Genomic DNA, 19089 nt, shown 5'->3' on the forward strand with positions numbered 1-19089 from the left:
ATTTTTCTCAACATGACCAGTTTTGTCAGATGTCGGAGGCAGAGAAAAAGAGGGGGTGAGTGAGATAGAAGGGTGAGAGAGGGAGTCTGACACCAAGCTAGAAAACGCATTTGGACATTTGCTTGGGGTTTCTAGTGGATTAAAAAACATAGTTATCACCCTTACAGACTTTAGTTGCGTGAACACCATCTTCATGATTTTTTGCAGCACCCTTTTCACCACTCAGGTTCTCTAGAGAAAAAGAACTAATTAAAAACAGAACCAACACACATATAAAGAGATTTACTTTGAGGAATTATCTCATGCAATTTTGAGACCTGACAAGTCTGAAGTCTGCAGGGCAGGTAGCAGGCTGGAAACTCATCTGAGAGTTAATGTTCCAATTTTGAATCCAAATTCTTCAGGGTATGCTTGAACCTCAAGCAGATTTTCTATTTAATGGTTTTGAGGCAAAATTTCTTCTCGTCATGAATCTTCAGTTTTTGCTCTTACAGTGGTCAACCTGTATGTGAGGCCATTGACATTGGAAAGTGGAATCTCCTTTACTTACAATAAAGGTAAATATCAGTCACACCTGCAACATCAAAATGAATTAGAGACCATATCCTAGCCAAGGGACACATAAAATTAATCATCATTCTCTGTTACTATCAGACTGATAGTCATTCACTCAACAGCTACCCCTATGTGCCAACGCCCTTTCTCATCTTGAATAAGACAAATAAGACAAAGAATGGAATGTTAGGGGAAGAACATTTTCACAGGAAGAGAGAAGATCCCCTTTTGAGACTGAGATGCCCTTTTATATCCTTGCAGAGCCAATTTGTAGGCTGCTCTGTAATAAGCTCCAGAAGAATATAAAGAAATGTGAATGACTAAATTTTTCATTTGTGACACTGAGATTTGAGCATAAGTGAAATGTTAAGAAAAACATGACCCAAATCACCAAGTTAGTATGATGCTTTTATTTTCTGAATACATTAAAGGAAATATAGCTGTTTTGTTTTCCTCATAACACTACCTGATTTTTTAAAAACGATTTTTCAGTGATGGAGGGTATTGCTTGTTGTCCTCCATAAGAATATAAACCCCTTGTCTGCTTTGTTCACTTCTTAGGGTTGTTGTGTTCCCAGACTTAGAATTTAAAAACAAGATTTTGTCCTTCATAAGCACTGTAAGGAAATTGCTCACCAGCCAAAATCTGTTTTTTCCTCTACATCTCAGGTCTTTATTTAGTAAGACCCTAGGCTTTCCCTTATGCATTAAGCCCTCCAAAATTTGCACATAGTGGGCCAGCCCCAAGACCGGATATCAAAATCTTTTGGAAGGAAAATAAGAAACAGGGCTAGAAGCCAAGAAAGCAGACTTCATGATCCCAAGGGAGCAAACTTGAAAAAGGCTGTTAATGAACCTAATTCAAGAGCACTGATAACTTGCATTTAAATGAGGCCAAAATATTTGTCCAGTAAAGCATTTATAATCAATGAGAGGAAGGAGGGAGTCTCAGTGTTTTTACAGGAGAATACAAGAGATTTTATTCATTGAGATCTTTAGCTTCAAAGCCAGCAAGCATAATGTCCTACTGCATATGTGGGAGCTAAATTTTTCATCAGGGATAGTGCCTGAGCATAGCAAGCACTCTTAAAACCTTTGCTGAATAAATAAGGGAGTGAATAAATGAACTAATAATGTTTAAATGTTCCTCCGTGTTCCAGCTACTTCTTGTAGTATAGAAAATATCTTTGCTTAATAAGGGATGGAATGAGGTGAAATTTTAGCAAGGCTTTGAGCCTGCAGATTTAAAGCCACAATCTCTGCTTCTCTTTATTAGTCATCTAAAACATGCACTTAGATCATCTGTCAGAAATGCAAGAGAAGGCTTATGTATTGGTCCTACAAAAGCCTTAATAATGATGTTCATTTTTTCTACACTTAACATTCAATGATGCTCTTAACTTTGAGAAAATTAGTTACGTAGGTTTGACGAACCAATATAGTTTTCCTTATCCACAAGTGCAGCAGAGTTTAACATGCAGACTTCTAACTGCAATCAACAATGTCCCCTCTCTGAAAGTCAATCAGAGAAAGAGAAGAGAAACCAAGCATCCCTCCTCTACTTCAAATGTGCCTTTTGGGTTGGTCAGTGCAATGAAAAGGGAGAAGAAAAGAAACTAGATGCTATGCTGTCTTCACTTTCCCCTCAGAAATTAGAATAAGATTTCCCTTCCTTTAGGGTGACATACGGAATGATTATCCCAATGGACAACTATTTTAATATCAGCAATACTTTAGAAAATCGAATACTCTGTACCTACCCTAAAAAACCAAGCACATTAACATTTTCATTCGTTTCAATTTTTTCTACCTCATGGTTGATAAATCCTCAATGTCTGAATGATGCGCACTTCAGATGTTATTTCCTCGTGAACTGTGAACTAGCTAACATTTGACCAGCAGTTGATACAAGGTACATTGTGGCTTCTTGCTGCTTCTGAAGATGGAGGGGGGAGCCATTTTCTTTGTGGATAAAGTTTTTAGAAAGCTGCATCAGTTGTGGATATAAACATACATTGACTGTTAAGGTGAAGGAAAAGACTCTGTTTTTCAGGGTGTGGGGGTCAAGGCAGTGGCATGTATAGTGACAGAACTGGATTCATTAATTTATATGTCAAACCACATAAAGCTATGATTTCTAGGTCAAAGACAGAGAATATTTTGAGAGATTTTCACAAACAAATAAAACTCATACAGTCTTTAGGTCCATTTGAATCTGCACTGAGGTTAGCCAAAATATCTTAATAAAACATACTGTTTGCTATAACTTCTGTTAAATAGAAGTACCTGCCTGCTACATTGTATAATTCTAAATTCTAGAAACTTCTTTAGAGAGATTCGTAATAATAATGTAACAATGATGCATGTAGTATAGATCAAAAAGTTCAGTTTTACAAGTTGTGTTTTGCTTTTTAGAATGTTGGGTCCTCCACCTGGAATGTTCTCCATGATTGAAGACTGAAAAAGATTGGAAACAGCTCTTGAGATTATCTAAGAAAAGCCTTCCATTGATATATGAGGACACTAAAATCCAAACTTAACAAACCCAAGATGAAAACAAAGCTTTCAGCTCCCAGCCCTTTGTTCTGACACTGGATTCTGGACTAGCCCATAGTTTCGTGACACCTTCTGTGACCTCCAATGAATTCATTTTTATGAATCTCTTACCATGTACTCACAGGGTAGCATTTACCATTTAGTTAAAGGCTCTTTATTATCACTCCAATAATCATGCCTTGACCGTGTACTTCTAAAGAGATAATTACCTCTTAAGGACAAAAATCCATGATTCATGTTTTTCTTGAGTATTCCACAGTACCTAGAAAAATCATGTGTTCTATTTTTAATCTTCTAAAATGTTCTCCCACCTTCAGTGAAGTCAACATTTTTCTCTTTGTCATCTCAATCTTACTATCTTTATTAGCACCAATTTTCATGTCAATGACTTTTTCAAAAATAGATTTACACTATTGATAGTTTATATACACACAACACACACACACTCAACACACACACACACACACACACACACACATGCTCACACACATTACAGGCTACAGACAGCACCTAGTTCACCATATCTGATAACCTTCACCATTTATCAACTTCAATCCACATAGAAACATCACATTGCCTCATCACTCAGAAATGTTCTACTTTCCTGACCAGCATCTGTTAAATTTCCAGGTCTGAAGTCATTTTGCTGAACTTCCATATCTTTGACTTCATCATTCACTACCACAAAATCTGCCTTATCAATCTTCTTTCCCATCAATTCAGTGTCTTTCATTTTCACTTGGCACCCTGTCCTGATGAGCTAATGCTCTTATTTCTTTTCTTGCTTGAAACTACAAACTTGTGAGGAGTCTCCATACAAACTGTCTGCATCTCCTGCCTCAACTCAGTTCTGAATCCTTTGCAATCTAAATTCTGCTTCAGCTCTCTCCTGAGACTACGAGTGACCTATTGATAAATCAGTGAGCACTTTCTACAACTTCATTCTCCTATTCTCTCTGAGAAACACTATTGATTACTTTTTCCCTTTGACTACCTTCCTTCCTCCACGAGTTCTCCGTCATTGCAATCTCTTAATCTTTTACTTCCTTTTTTGTTTTTTTTTAATCTTTGTACTAACTCATATATTCTACTCCTTAAATCATCTCAGTTTCTAATTTATTTCAGTCACCACTGCCTAATTAAATAATACTAACTGGCCACCACCACCAGGATGTCTAATGTATGTTACAAATTCGATCCAAGTAGCAAACTTTTTCTTACCCCTAAGATACACCATGCACTGAATTCTCCATTTTTACTAATGACAATCTAATCCTCTCAGCTCAGCAAACTGAAAATGTCCCGATTTTCTTTACCATACTTTGTAAATCCAATCAGGTTAATTATATTTTGGCTTTAATTCTTTTTCAAGATCCTTCTATTGCTTATGGATTCGCCAGTAGTTCTCTGCCTCCAAGCAAGAAAGTTGGATATAAACCAAAAATCAATTTTAATATACAGTAATACATGCTAATGGATAGGGAAATAGCAAAAATACAGTGGTCTCTCATTGGTTGTCTAAATGACAAGTCTGACAAAAATGTGTTTTAGGTGAAAAGAGCAATTTTACAGTATTGAATCAACTTTACATAGAGAATTCAAATGCAAATTTAGATGCTTAGGTTCCCTGGAAACATTGCAATCTACAGTTATCCACTGGATCTGAGTTGCAGTGACTGCCTTAGGCATTTATTCCACCATAGTCCTTACTGTGCCAAGCTTCAATGAATTATTTATACTAATACTTTATATAAACTATCCATGCTTCTTAGTAACAACAGGTATCTGAGTTTATAAACTCTCTTCTAAAAGTTATTGCTAAAGTTTTTGGTGGTAATAATACTAATTGTTCAACACATGTCCTTTACTCCTAACATTGCATCTGGCACATTGATTAGTTTGGAGAAAGTTACTGAGGTTACTCTTTATTATAAGCAAATGTACAAGGGTACACAGACAAAGGACTATGTAAACTCAGCCTTGAAGAAAACAAATTGATTTGATTAACATGGAAAGAGGGGAGAAAGCAATATTCAAGACAAAGAGCATCCTGTGTCTTAATCCCAAGCCAGGTAGTTATTTGCTTAATCTTAGGCAGTTTACTTAACCTCTCTGGGCCTCAGTTTCCTTACGAGTTGAGCTAGCATAATATTATGTGTGTCATAGTGCTGCTAGGAGAAATAACTGAATAAATTAGAGAGTAAGACTTACTAATAGTAGTGGTTCACAACAACAAATCTCCCTAAATAGAGAAACCAATGGATGCATATAAAGAGGGCAGAGTGGGTTGCCCAGTTAGACTGGAGAAAATGCTTCACAGCAGGAAATAATAATAGATAAGAATAGAGAGAGAAAGACAGACCAGATCCAGTCACCATTGCTCTCTCCATCCAACTCAAGGCCTGAAGCTGTGAACCGCTTCACAAATTGCACTGCAGGATGTGGCAAAAGTCAAGGATTGTGAGGTAGTTCCTGCTCAGTGGAAAGAGCATGAACTCGAGTTGGATAGACAAGGTCCAGGACTTAATAGCTAAGTGAAATTGAGCCAGTTTGTCAACTATTCTAAGTATCAGTTACTTAACTTATTAAATGGGGATAGAATGGCTTACCTTTTAAAATAGGATGATTGTAAGTGTAAGCAAGTAACATGTGAAAAGCACCTTCCACAGTGCTAGACACATGGTGAACATTCATTCTCTAGTCTATACTGCAGACAATGCCATCATTTCTGCACCTTTCTTTGCTCTCATCTTGGCCTCCTCCTCTGCTTTCTTCTCTGTCATTTTCTTCATCAGGCTCTTTTTCCTCCCCATCTGTTCTTGTGTTTCCAACAAGTGTTTACTGAGAAAATCTTATTCAAAGGTGTTTATTGTAAGTCAGGAGCTAAGCAAATCTCACTAGCTTTAAACACAACCGCCTACACAGTCCTAGGAAGTTCTTCAAATTCATGCACAAGATTGAGCATTGGTGGGAGTGCAGACTGGTGCAACCACTATGGAAATCAATATGGAGCTACCTCAAAGAGCTAAGTCTAGAGGTTCCATTTGACCCAGACATCACTCTGCTGGGTATCTTTCCAACAGATTTAAAAGAATCATACCACAGTGATATATGCACACCCATGTTTATAGCGGCACAGTTTGTAATAGCTAAAACTTGGAAACAGCCTATTTGCCCATCTGTTGGAAACTGGATAAAGAAGATGTGGTTTTTCTATAAAATGGAATACTATTCAGCCACAAAGAATGAAAAATTAAAGTCATTCATAGGAAAATGGACACATATTGATATACTCTTAAGTGAAATAAATAAGTCACATGTGTAAATACCAAATAGTTTCTCTGGTGTGAAAAAGTATAATAGTACACAAGATCCTAACAGGATAATTAAGAGTGTGAAATAGGAAGAAAAGGGCTAAAGGTGTAGGGAAAGTGGGAAGGGCAAGGGAAAGGAAATAAGGGAAAAGAAAAAAATATGAGAAAATGAAAAAATGGAAATAAAGAGTTTGTTAATGGGAAGGGGAGGGGGGGTGAAGGGAGGGCAGGGACAAGGGGAAAAATGAGAACAAAGAACTGTCATGTAAAGGTACAGGATCTCAGTAATGAATGTAACTGTATTGTAGACCTAGATTGTACCAATAAACAAAATAAAAAGAAAAAAATAATAAAAAAAGATTGAGCCATGTACCTTCCAGGTAAATCAGTTTGCAAAGTACACCCACTTGAAACAAAGCCATATTGTAGACCAAGGTGCACCGGCATGGCCTATAGTTCCAAAATAAATGTATGAGCACAGAATAGGCAAGGACCAGGATAGGTATCATCTGACTGGCAGGAAGTATCCGGGAACAGTGGAGAGGAACAAATCCTAACATAAAGCCAGCTGTATCCTTGGACCCAGTAATCCCATTTCTAGCAATTTAGCCTGGGAAAATAATTATGGATACACCCAAAAATTTAACTAAAAGATATTTCTTCCAGTCTTGTTTCTAACACTGTAAAAGTAAAACAAATTTTAACATTTGATAATAGATTAATTCAAATGTGGTTTATCCATGTAAACTATTGCTAAATAATCTCACAGAAAGATGTCTGTTAACATGGAAGGGTGAAGAGGCTATATTAATAACGGACAAAGGCAGGCTTTCAAAGTAAAATAAATATATGGATGAAACTTTGTGAGTATATATTAACAGAAAAGACTGGAAGGCTAGCAAGATATTGATTGACTGTAAATGTGCATTATGTAGTTTTACTTTTTTTCCAGCTTTTTTCCATAAATGTCTTTTTTGTTATTGTCATACCGGAGATCAAACTCAGGTCCTTGAGTTTGGGAGGCAGGCCCCAGAACCACTGAGCTAAATCCCAGGCCCTTCATAAATTATTTTTATAGAAAGAAGAACACACACACACACGCACACACACACACACACACATATTTTCAGAATGGAGACATAATAGTTAGAAAATGACTAGATAATTAGCAAAAAGATAAAGAAAGAAGGGAAAGAAAGGAGAGAGGGAAGGAAAAAAGAAAGAGAAAAAAATAAAAGAAAAAAAAAAGGCCCTTATGTCCAAGATCCACACAGAGCCTGATGTCTAGCAAAAAAGATTAAGGGGAGGCCAGAGACAAGTGGGTAGACAGATTTGAAATCCCACCTTTTCTGAAGGCTGAGGCTTGAGCTTAAACTGGGCTATTTCAAGATCTTGTCTCAAGTTTTTAAAAAGTTTTAATATGGCTGGAGATACAGCCAAGTATGAAGCTGTGAATATGACTCCCCCAGTACCTCAGTAAATACACAAACACGAGGACATATGTGAGCCCCGTGCTGTGTCATCATCTGTAACAATTTCATTAAAGTCTGTCCTGGCTGAACCATCATTTCTGCCTCCTGCAGGTTGACGCCCACGGCAACATTCTCCTCAGCACGCTGGAAATCAGGAACGAGACCAGCGGCTCCGAGGTGCTCACGGGTGTGAGCGACCCCAAGACCACCATGTACTCCTACGACAGCGCCAGCATCCAGTACCGCAAGCCCATGAGCAGCCGCGAGGGCTACGGGCGCGCCCTGGACCGGCACGGGGTGCCCAGCAAGGGGCGCATCCGCCGGCGCGCCTCCCAGCTCAAAGTCAAAATCCCCGACTTGACTGACGTGAATTCCATAGACAAGTGGTCCCGAATGTTCTTCCCTATCACCTTTTCTCTTTTTAACGTCGTTTATTGGCTTTACTACGTACACTAAGGTCTGTCTTAACGGTTCGAGTTAGACGACTTTCCTCTCTTGTTTGTAACCCCGCAGGTCCCCGACAGCGACACTGCTGTGTCTTTTGAGGTAAGAGATGCAGCCATCCAATTGATTTTAGGTCTTGCGTACTGACTTTATTACTGCACCATGTTTACTTCAAGAAAAACAAAACAAAACAATACCAACAACTTTTTTTTCCAGTCTACCGTGGTCCAGGTTATCAGCTCTTGGAAGAGCTCTTTTAATTGCCATGTTTACAAACACAAAGAGAGAATTTAGGTAAATCTTTAGCAGTGTTTCCTATTTGCCCTGGATTTTATTGATTTGTTTTTTAAATGAAAACAAAAGGAGGACCTTGCTGTTTCTCTGTACTTCTTCCTGGTAAACTGCAACAATCTCATGTTGCCAAAGCAACAAAATCAAAACAAACAAAAAACCCCACCGCAGTCACAGTTTCCAGGATCTCAGAAGAAACAACAAAAGCCATTGATATTTACAGATTTCCAGGAAGAGGAGAAAACCAAAGGGGGCTCCCTACAAAAGTAAGGAGAGTTTCCTTCCTTCTTAAATTCCCCAGGGCCCCTTGTAGAAAGGCTCCTGAGCTCCATGGAGGAGGAGGGAGGATTTGCAAGGGTTGGTCATAGCTGCTTACCCTCAACCTGCCATCTTCCCCTCACCAGAAGGCTGGATTTCCTTAAAAATGCCTCTTTCTCAGAAGTCCCCACAGATGTACAAGGAACATTAGAATCCAGCCTAGTAAAACTGGTAGCCATTGAGAACATTTTTCTCTTCTTGAGAATAAAGGGTTGGGGTGGAGGGGTGGCAACACTTTCTTACTGAAAATTTCCAAAGAGCAGCCCTGAATTTGCCTCATGAGTCCAGAATCCTCTAAGGTTATGCTATGACAGTTCCACAGTTCCTTCTCCAGAGAGATAAAGGATATGGGGGATAAGATGGTGAGGGCTTTGACGGAGGGGATAGAAAGTAATTTTTGCCTAAGAAAAAAAATTGCCCTTTCTGAAAGGAAGGCAAGATGTATGTTCTGTGAAAGGGTGCCTGAGCAGATACCTGAACTGCCAAATCTTAAATGAAGTAGTATATACTTCTTAGCCTTCCAGAGAGCAGTATCTAATGATGACAGGCTCATCACACAAGGCCTCAGCTGACACATTACGGCTCTGCTGTCTGAGCCCTGAATTCCCAGCTATGGAATGAATACTTGGGGTAATGTACATTCACTCATATGGGTATTTTTCTCCTCCAAAGCTAGAAAGCTTTTGAGGTGGTAAAACCAGATAAAAACAACAGCAATGACAAAAGCATTTGGTTTTCAAAGATGTGCACCGTCCCTAAAAGTGTAGACCCTGTCTATACTCATAATCACTGTCTCTCTTGCTCTGCCTTATCTCTGGTCATATATTACTCTGGGTCATGGTCCTCATGACCTTCAAACACGTCTTCTAAACACGTCTAACCAGCCATTTCTAAACATGTCTAACCATGTTTAGTTGAGATTTTTTATGTCATTTAAACTTCATTTTTTTTTTCAGTTTAAGTACCTAAAAATTCTGTATATTCATTTGCAAGGTTGAGTGAAACCCTACATTAACCAACCAGTGAGAGAGGTGATTTGGCACCTGATCCATGGATGTGAGAAAAGGTTGAGGTAATAATAGGGAAAATGATCTCATTTGATGAGCTGACTTTCTCCCTAAAACTATGGGGATGATTTATGTGTAGAATAGCATAAGATGCTAGAAATTATTGTCATATTTGGAAAGATAAGGCAGAATTCCTACTGATGAGCCCAGAGAAAGAGAGTTATAGAATTTTCTTTTGTAAAGCAAGAGGAAAGGGGAACTTCCAAATAAATGAATGAGGTATGGCTGAAGATAATATACATTAGTAAGAATATAAAACCTCTACCTTAATGAGAAAAAATGATCTCAATGGTTTTACGAGGAATTAGTAGTGTTATGGGGACCAAATTTTTATTAAAGTTTTTAGTTGTGTGAATACACTTCCCTGGTCAAACTAATCCCCAGCCTGAAATTCATTTCAGTTCTTTGGCAGGGTAAGATGATTTGCCATTGTAAAATGCCCAAATCGGGTAGATGTGGCCTTGCCAGTGACTGTAAGGTTAATACTCTTAATGACCACCCGGGAACCACTGTGTAGCCATTTATTTTAAACACAGGAAGAAAAAATTCTGGCTGGTGCCTAATAGGAATGAATAATTCTGATGTCAAAGCTTTTAAGGATGAAATGCTAAATCAGAAAGCAAGTGCCCATAATCTATATCCCTTAACAAAACAACCTCTCTTTATTTATCTGCTCAGATCATTCTTCTTGGAAAAGATTGAGGTAACTTGTATTTTCTTTATTATCTCTATCTTACCTTTTAAAATATGAAGTAATTTTTCCTGTAGTTGTATGTGTAAAACATCTTCTGAAAATAGAAAAAGAGAGAATATTTTGAGCTCTTATATTTTAAACTTAGTAACATTACAACTGAATCTATCCATTGGACACAAAGTGGTGTCCTCATCCAGGCACTTCAGAGATCACAGCCACTATTATGTATATTTTATCAAAGAGCTCTGATTTTAGAGGCAATGGCAGCCAGATGAACAAGACATTGCCATGTTTATAGTTAATGACCTCTGTTCCCACTCTCTTGCTTTGCACTCTTTCCAGACCAATCCTTCCCTCCTTGGCTTTCCTCTTGGCTAAATTCTCCTCTTCTAAACTGAACAAAACATGGGGAAAAAAAATCCTGCCTTCTCTGGCTGTCTCCCTTGTTTTGCCCCAAATGATGTACATAAAAGTTGTGGAACATTCTTAAATGCCCTCATATTGGCCCCATGCTTGAAAAATCCCCATTATTACATTATACAAAGGTTACTGTTTAATTCCTCTTGGATTGTTTTCTTTCTGCCATAAAAATAGCCATAATACTCTGTATTACTTAAGTGGCAGAAGAGGTTGAAAATTGCACACCTTCACTCTCTTATGCCACAGTCAAGTCCAGGGAACCCTATGCTCACAGTTCAACAACTGTGACACCAACTGTGTAGATGTAATATGTGCAAATGCAACAGAAATCCCATCTTCCGCTTAACAACGATGACTACACGTGCATTCCTTCTTTCCGTGTCCCTCGGCTTAAAATTCACAGAGATGACATATATGTCATGCTTACCGACTTTGTGAATCAAAGACCCAGGTAAAGGCTTATTTTTGCCTGAATTACCCAGAATTATTGCCTCCATCCTCTCCACCGCCAAAAAAAAAAAAAAAAAAAAAAAAAAGCAGCCTGGTTGGTACTTCTGCCTGCTGAAGGACTTGTGTTTCCATATGTGCTGTTTTCACTGTGCATTACAGTCAAATGAAAGATCTTGAAAATGCAAACAGAAAAATATGGTGCAGAGCTTAAATGTGGTTTAAGAGTCCAAGAATAGGCTTTCCTTTTTAAAAATATTATGCACAATACATAGAAGTATAGACTAAATTTCATCTTTCTAAAAATCCATGACTATTTTATAAATATTCATTTAGAAAAGTTCAATTATGATCCACCAAGTTAAACAACAAATAAACGATGTGTAATGCTTCTGAAAGGAAGTGATCGCCAAAATTTCTATGGACAATTTTGAGTAGTATCTTACTAAATGGTGATGTGCCACCATTTCCTAAATAAAGTATAATTGTATATCCCGAAAGGGAGGCAAAAGGAAAATGCAAGCATTAACTCAAACTAGTTCAAATCATCAGGTTATTGGGATGAAGAAAACAATAAAATAAACAAAAGTATGTTTCCTGAAAGCAAGCAGAAAACCAAAAGCAAAATGTGTTAATGGAAATGGAATGTAGACTATTATGTAAACTTTCCTTGTAAATTCTGTACATAGTTCATCGAACTGTTCCCTGTGGCGTGGTGGTCCTCAGCTTTGGGTGGATGTTTGAAAAATCTGAGCACTGTAAATAATGTAAGCTTATAAAGCATTTGCTTTTTATTCACAAAGTGAAATGATTAGTGATTTGGGCCCAAACCAGAACCTTTTTGGCTCTTGCTCTTTTACTGCTGTTGTGTATGTGCAGTTGTGTAATCCTGCTGTAAGCCATAGCCAGGTGTCTGTGATCACTGCCTCATGCTCCTACGCCACTGTAAGGGACAGCAGCTGCCAGGAGGCCACCAGCCTACAGGACCCAGGAACAGTACTCCAGCAGAAATGGGAACTGGGCCCAACTGCTCCTTGAACCATGTTGTGAAAAGTAGCTGTGTTCTTATCAGTCACTTGTGGCTGTTCCTTTCTTCAGATACTGAATTATCCATGCCATTGAGGGGTCAGGAATGCAAGAGATGAAATGGAAGAGATTCTTAAAATTCACAGGTGATCCAAAGCTTCATTGTACCAGTACCTTTAGCTTCTAACTTCTTCTCTTCTATCATGTTCCCCTGAACTTTTTAATAAGAATAAAAATGAATAGAAGGGTTGATCTGATTAAGAGAAAAAGGCAAAGCACAATATAGTAAATGGCCTTATAACACTAACTGGCTGATTGATTCCCAAAATACCCAAAGGTAACCATGCTATTAATGTTAAACATAAAGAAAAATACAGTATTGGTATAAGCTGACTAGTAGTTAAAAATGACAAGGTCTTTTCAGCTGGGGACAAGGATATATGTGACGTGCTACTTAAGCTTATTAAAGAGTCTAATAATTTAATGTTCAGAAATGTCTTTTTCCCTAGTATTGATATTCCTGAAAAAACCTACAGAATGTGGGATATTGTGCCATAAGATGTGTTTCCATGAAAATTGGCAGTCCCAGAGAGGGTGATGATACCTACAGAAATTGAGAATATCTGAGAATTTGGAACATCAACTAGTTTGTCAGTATTGTGTTAAAAAAAAAAAGTCTTTGCTCAGTGTAAGTATTAGCAAGACAGGAATTATGCCAACATTTTAATCCTAGGAGTGTATACACAAGGAACCATTATTGTTCCAAAATGTACCCATAGGGTCCAATATCAATTGAATTTTTTAATGCCTTGAAGCAATGAGATCAGTCAGTTTCTAGTTCCAGAATATATTGCACTTTCATTTTAAACAAAAATGTTTTAGACAATTGAAATCATCTAAACTTATAGAAAACCTAATTGCTGAAGGCTACAATTACATAAGCAAGCATTTGAAAGAAATTATTTTCAATAAAAGAATTGCAAACCAGAAAACATCAAGCTCTTAAAAAGGTAAAAATGAAGACTTTTGTGGTTTTTAAACTGTTTTATAGCAAGAGGAGGTCTAACAGTTGTTTGTTTGGGTTTGTTATTTTTGTTCTTTTTTGCGGAATTACAAAAACTCATTGGTATGTCAAGGGCCTCAACCACACCTAATTATCCTCTAGATCCCTTGCATATCCTGGACTCACCACAAAAACTAAAGCAGAATCAATACAGGAAAACAAGGTGTATTTCTGAACCACTTGGGAAAGAAAAGCATTCTCTTGCACACTCTATTTGCACTTCCTGTCCTACAGACAATCAAAAAAGAAATCAATAAAAGAGAGAGAAAATGACATTATTCATTCGCCTTAGGAATACAGGGTCACAGATTCAGTGTCTTAAAACAGCCCCATTCAAAAGCCACAGTGTGAACTAAAGCAACCAGCTTTGCGGCCTGGCCCTTGCTTCTTCCTCAGTTTCCTTTGAAGAGAAAAGGGGAAGAGGAGACATTCCCAATGTAATTTTTATAAATACAAGTTCTTAAACTCTGATATGTATGTGTATGTATTTGCAAGTTGGGTTTGTGTAAAATATATTCTGTCTTCTGTTCTCGTTTCTCCCATACTGTATACCGTCCTGCCTCATGTTAACCCAATATGACTGCTTCATTTTTCCTCTTCCATTTCCAAACTCAAAAGTTATCTTGCCCATGGACAGCTGAATGCTTTGGCTTCTGACACACCTATTGTGTATCCTTAGTTTAATTTACAAAAACGATGAATTCTAGCAATTTTTCTAATTCCTACTCATAAAACCTTTCGAAGGTCATCAGAGGGAAGTTGTGTAGTTAGCAGATTCCACTGAACTGCCTTGGGTGATTTTTATTTTCTGCTTCTCTGTTCCTTATGTAAAAAGCACATGTTTACATAAACCTTCTCTCGCCTCAAAATACAGTGAAGATACAAATCATCAGGTCAACCTGTGAAAATTTACATTATTTAACCAGAGTGTGGAAACAAGGTCATCTTTTGCATAATACTTGTATCCACTCTGTATTAGATCTTCTCCATCCAACTTACTTTCCCATGCCCTCCTTCAGTCTTAACTGTTCACCATTTGAAAATTTATTATCATCCCTCCTAGAAGGACTTAATCTTCAAGCAGCAGACCACAAGCTACAGACTATCCTTAGAAGCTTGGCCCACTTTATCCTTTCAGTACCTTATTCTTATTACAAATTTCTCCTATATATAATTTTATCCACTCTCCTTCATTCTTCTAAAGGTGTTAAATATAGTTGGTAATGGGATAGGTCCTAGTGCAAGCTGTCTAAATTGCCTCTATAAAATTACATAGAACGCCTGTTTCCTTGAGACATTTCTATAGATTTAGAGAATTGGGGTTCTCTACACATATATGAAACAGTACAGTCTAACCTTGAAAGGCTAACAGTAAATGAGTTACATAGTCAGAAATACAGTGCATAGACTGGGGACCTGTCCCTACCAATGCCTAGGCATGTGACTCTTGCCATGCAGCAGGTGACTCTTAAATCATCTTCCAAAACGGAGTTTCAAAGGTGATATTAGGGAGGTTCATTTACACAGGAAGTTAACAGAGAGAAGTAAGAGTACCATGGCCTCTGCTAATGTAGCCCCAAACTTAGTTATAATCACTGTTGCATGTCTAAGAATAAGTCACCTGGTATCAAGTGAATTGAAGACTTGCTCATGTTCCTTTGCATCAAATACATAGTGATGCAGGCAAGTACCAAAAATTATATTACTATTTTGTTATATTTCTTTGTAAGAGCATCTTTAAAAGTCTCAGATAATGTAAAGCAATGTGATCTTGTCTCTAATTTCAGATCTCTGAAAGGTGTAGATGTCCTTAAATCACTCTCTGATTCAGTCGAGGAACTGCCATGAAACACTTCCTCGTGGGTGGCAAGCCAACTTCGGGGCAGCACCTGGGCCCTGTAGTACTGTAATGCTCTCCCCAGGCCTGGGCCACACACCTAGAGTAGCAGATTTGATTGTGCTTTCAGTCGAGAAACAGTTTCCCATCCTGTTGGAAAAGATTCTGTTCTTTTAGAGCCTCTGTTATCCACTCTTCTTTCCCTACCCTTCCACCTAACCAGTTAACTCTGCCAAATATTTCAGGTACAACCATGACAACAATGAAAGTTTACTTACTAAATTATGATTAGCCTTTCTGGCTATTCATATTCTTCAAGCATGCATTCTGCACAATCCAATCTCTGAAGATGGTCCCCAACGCAATTTCTGCAAACAAATGTTTCTAATAACCTCTTTCTTTTTCTTTTTAAAGAAACTGCCCAGCTCCAAACTTTCATGACTCACCTAAGAGCCTTCTGACCATTCAAAACTGTTAGGATAGTGCCTAGAAATTCCTCCCTTCTGCTGTAGCCCAATCTATGATGGGAGCAGCTTCTTTTTTTCCCCAAAAACTGGCTTAGTCTTCCGCCCCTCAAGCTCAGCATCCTATAGATTCATTCCAACCTCTTCAGTTATTGCTGCTCTTAAAGTAGTGAGTTCACTGCCTTCTTTTTCCCCATTTCCTAACCTTTTTACCTAGCGATGATCTTACAATGAATGGTTTCATTTTTAAGCCAGAGGAAGCATTCCTCAGACTTTTAAAAATCATTCAGGTACAAGTCACAAGATGCAGTGTAAAGGAAATTTATGATCAAAATATTATCTCCTGTAACAGTTCAGAAGGAAGATAGTTTCGGGTTGCTTTTTTCTTTCTTTCTTTTTTTTTTCCAGCTTTAATTGAGTTTATTGGTACATTTTAGGGCTACAGTACAATTACATTCATTGTTGGGATCTTGTACCTCTACATGACAAATCTTGATTCTCATTTTTTTCCCCTTACCCCTGCCCTCCCTTCACCCCCTCCTCCTCTTCCCATCTACAAACACTTTATTTCCATCTTTTCATCTTCTCACATTTTTTTCTTCTTATTTTAACAGCACAATGATGGCATCGAGGACTCATGTCCTTTGCATGACCCATTATTCCTTCGTCATGTTAATCAGCACCCATTACAGTTATAAAAGGGCTCCACACAGCCCTCCTCATACACACAAACTGAGAGGCAGAAACAGGGTGTGTTTTTCTTGGATCTCTTCTTTAAAGCAAGGAAATCTTTACATATACACACAAGGCTTGACTTCTGTTCCACTGGTCATTCCGAGCCAGTCACTGACAGAAGGATTGGAATGCCCATGACTAACTTACTAAATTGATCACTAGAGTCATCCAATGCTTGAAAAAAAATTTAATTAAAAAAAGTAATAATGGGGCCAGGGATTTAGCTCAGCGGTTTGGTGGCCTGCCTTGGATGTGCAAGGACCCAAGTTCAATCCCCGGTACCAAAAAAAAAAAAAGGAATAATGACTTTCAGGTACACGTTCAAAAATGACCATCACTCATTGGTTTAGTGTCAAAAAAACACTTTCTCACGTGTAATTTAATGACGTGATCTTCACTACAATGACAATACCAGTATTAGGAAATAGAGATTCAAATAAGTTAAATGATATATCAAGATTAGAGAGTTATTTACTAAGGAAGTTAATATTAATTCCCCTCTTTTCTTGAGTCCAAGGGCAAAGCTTTTTTCCACTATACCACCTTTTTTAGATTTAATTATTTTTATCTTGATGATCCAGGCTTTGGGTAGTTCCAAAATGAGTGCTGAGTAGGACGAAAGACGACAGTTCCCTCTCCCAACAGCTAAATATCATGTCCAATACTCTGTATTGCTTCATTTTTTTCTCCACCCCACACACAAAAGCATTTTTTTTTTTTGAGTAAATGTATAGAAGGAATGCCTGACTTACAATAAAACAGCCCGGTATGTGTCTCAGTTCTTTTAGGTTGGTATCATCGTTAGGGGGCTATATGACCCAATTTGCCAAAGATGATCTCAGTGTGTACTTAAGATCCCCCTTGTGCTCTCAAAGTGTTCATCTGAATGACAAACTATATTACCACACTAATGAATGGGTCTCAGCAGCCTGAGAGTATGAGAAAATAAATGTAATATCACACAGAAGAAAGTGACCCTCAGCTTCCTATGAATCTTTTATTCATCTGAACAGTTTCCCCCTCTACTTATGCTCACCATACTTCTCATTCTTCTCTTTAATCAGCTTCAAACAAATTATTAGTCCTTGGGCCTTCCCTGTTCCCTGGAACAGTGCTCATTCAAAAACTCCAAAATGCTCCCACTTCTGTGCTTTACGTTTTATATTTTATTTTCACTGCCCAGATATTCTTCTTCCTGGCCTCATCCCAGTGTTGTCTTATTGATGAGCCAACACTACCCAAAATTCAACTGCAGGAGCCCCTCCTGTTCATTCTCTCTCTGGCTAGCATTTTCTCAATTCTTGTAGACACATGTCCAACAAAAGTAGATATTTTATTTGTGTATTTCTAATAGTTCTGTAAATAAACATTCTGCCTCCTTAAAGCAGGTTCTTAAAAGTAAACACCCTATTTTGAAACTATTCTGCACCTTCTAACGTATTTGACTGTCCTACCCATGGCAGCTTCAATAAAGCTATGATGGTAAATGCAGCAAGAGAAACACACTTTCATAACAGGTAATATTTCAAGACTACAGGTGTCTGTAAGACAGATGACCTCCACTTAAGCCATTTTAGTCTCATAAAGCCTATACCTAAAACCTTTTCATAAATTAAAAATGTAGTTGATGTTGGGTTGAACACAGGCTGACATCGAACAGAGTGGTCCCTGAGATTTTTTTGCCCTGCATATGATTACACGGATTGAATCCTCACCTGCTTGAGCAGAACTGAACTTTTCATAATTATTATTACTGCTTTTCCATTATGGAAAAAATTTTTTTCTTCATAGAAGTTTCATTTTCTCTATCTATGTTTTTATCTTTCTTCTTTTCTTCTGGTACTGGAGGTTGAGGGCCTTCACACTGATCTGTATATCCCCAGGCGTTTGGCTTTTTTAATTTTTTTTTACTTTGAGACAGGATCTTACTAAGTCATTAATTTACACAGGCAGGGCTCTAATTTGCAATCCTCCTGCCTCAGCCACCCAATGTTGGGACTGCAGGTGTGCACCAACAAACCCAGTGCATGTGTGCCTTATTAGAAGCCTTCGACTTTTCTATGAGGTGTTTACTTTTAGATTTGGGACTATACTGCATTATCAATGGAAGATTTCTATGTAAATTCTAAGAGAATACTCCTAGAGAGTATTGAATGTCAAGCTCTTTTTCTGCCAAAAGCAGAAGGTTCAGAAGTAAGAGGGACAATTCTTGACATTTGCCACTGCTTCTCAAGACTACATTTTTAAAAACACAGTAAAATCCCTTTTAACTATTAACATTCCTGTTCTCTTGTTATGTGTATTTACTTCTTAGCATAAGTATGTAATTTGCAAGCCTTACCTCAGAGTGGCAATCAGCCACCCCAGTTTTATTAGATAGCATATT

At 37.9% G+C, this 19089-nt stretch overlaps 1 protein-coding gene across 1 annotated transcript in view; it reads left to right on the forward strand.

The window, feature by feature from the left end:
- The window catches only part of Gabrb1 (gamma-aminobutyric acid type A receptor subunit beta1), a 382896-nt gene extending 366490 nt beyond the window's left edge, over positions 1-16406 (forward strand). Inside the window, exon 9 of the mRNA XM_010640191.2 lies at positions 8009-16406. Coding sequence (XP_010638493.1) covers positions 8009-8353 — 345 coding nt within the window. The 3' untranslated portion in view covers positions 8354-16406. The remainder of the gene's footprint in view (positions 1-8008) is intronic.
- Positions 16407-19089: the final 2683 nt, after the last annotated feature.

This window comes from Fukomys damarensis, unplaced genomic scaffold, assembly GCF_012274545.1.
Source record: "Fukomys damarensis isolate Sample0158 unplaced genomic scaffold, DMR_v1.0_HiC HiC_scaffold_35, whole genome shotgun sequence".
NCBI classification, from domain to species: Eukaryota; Metazoa; Chordata; class Mammalia; order Rodentia; family Bathyergidae; genus Fukomys; species Fukomys damarensis.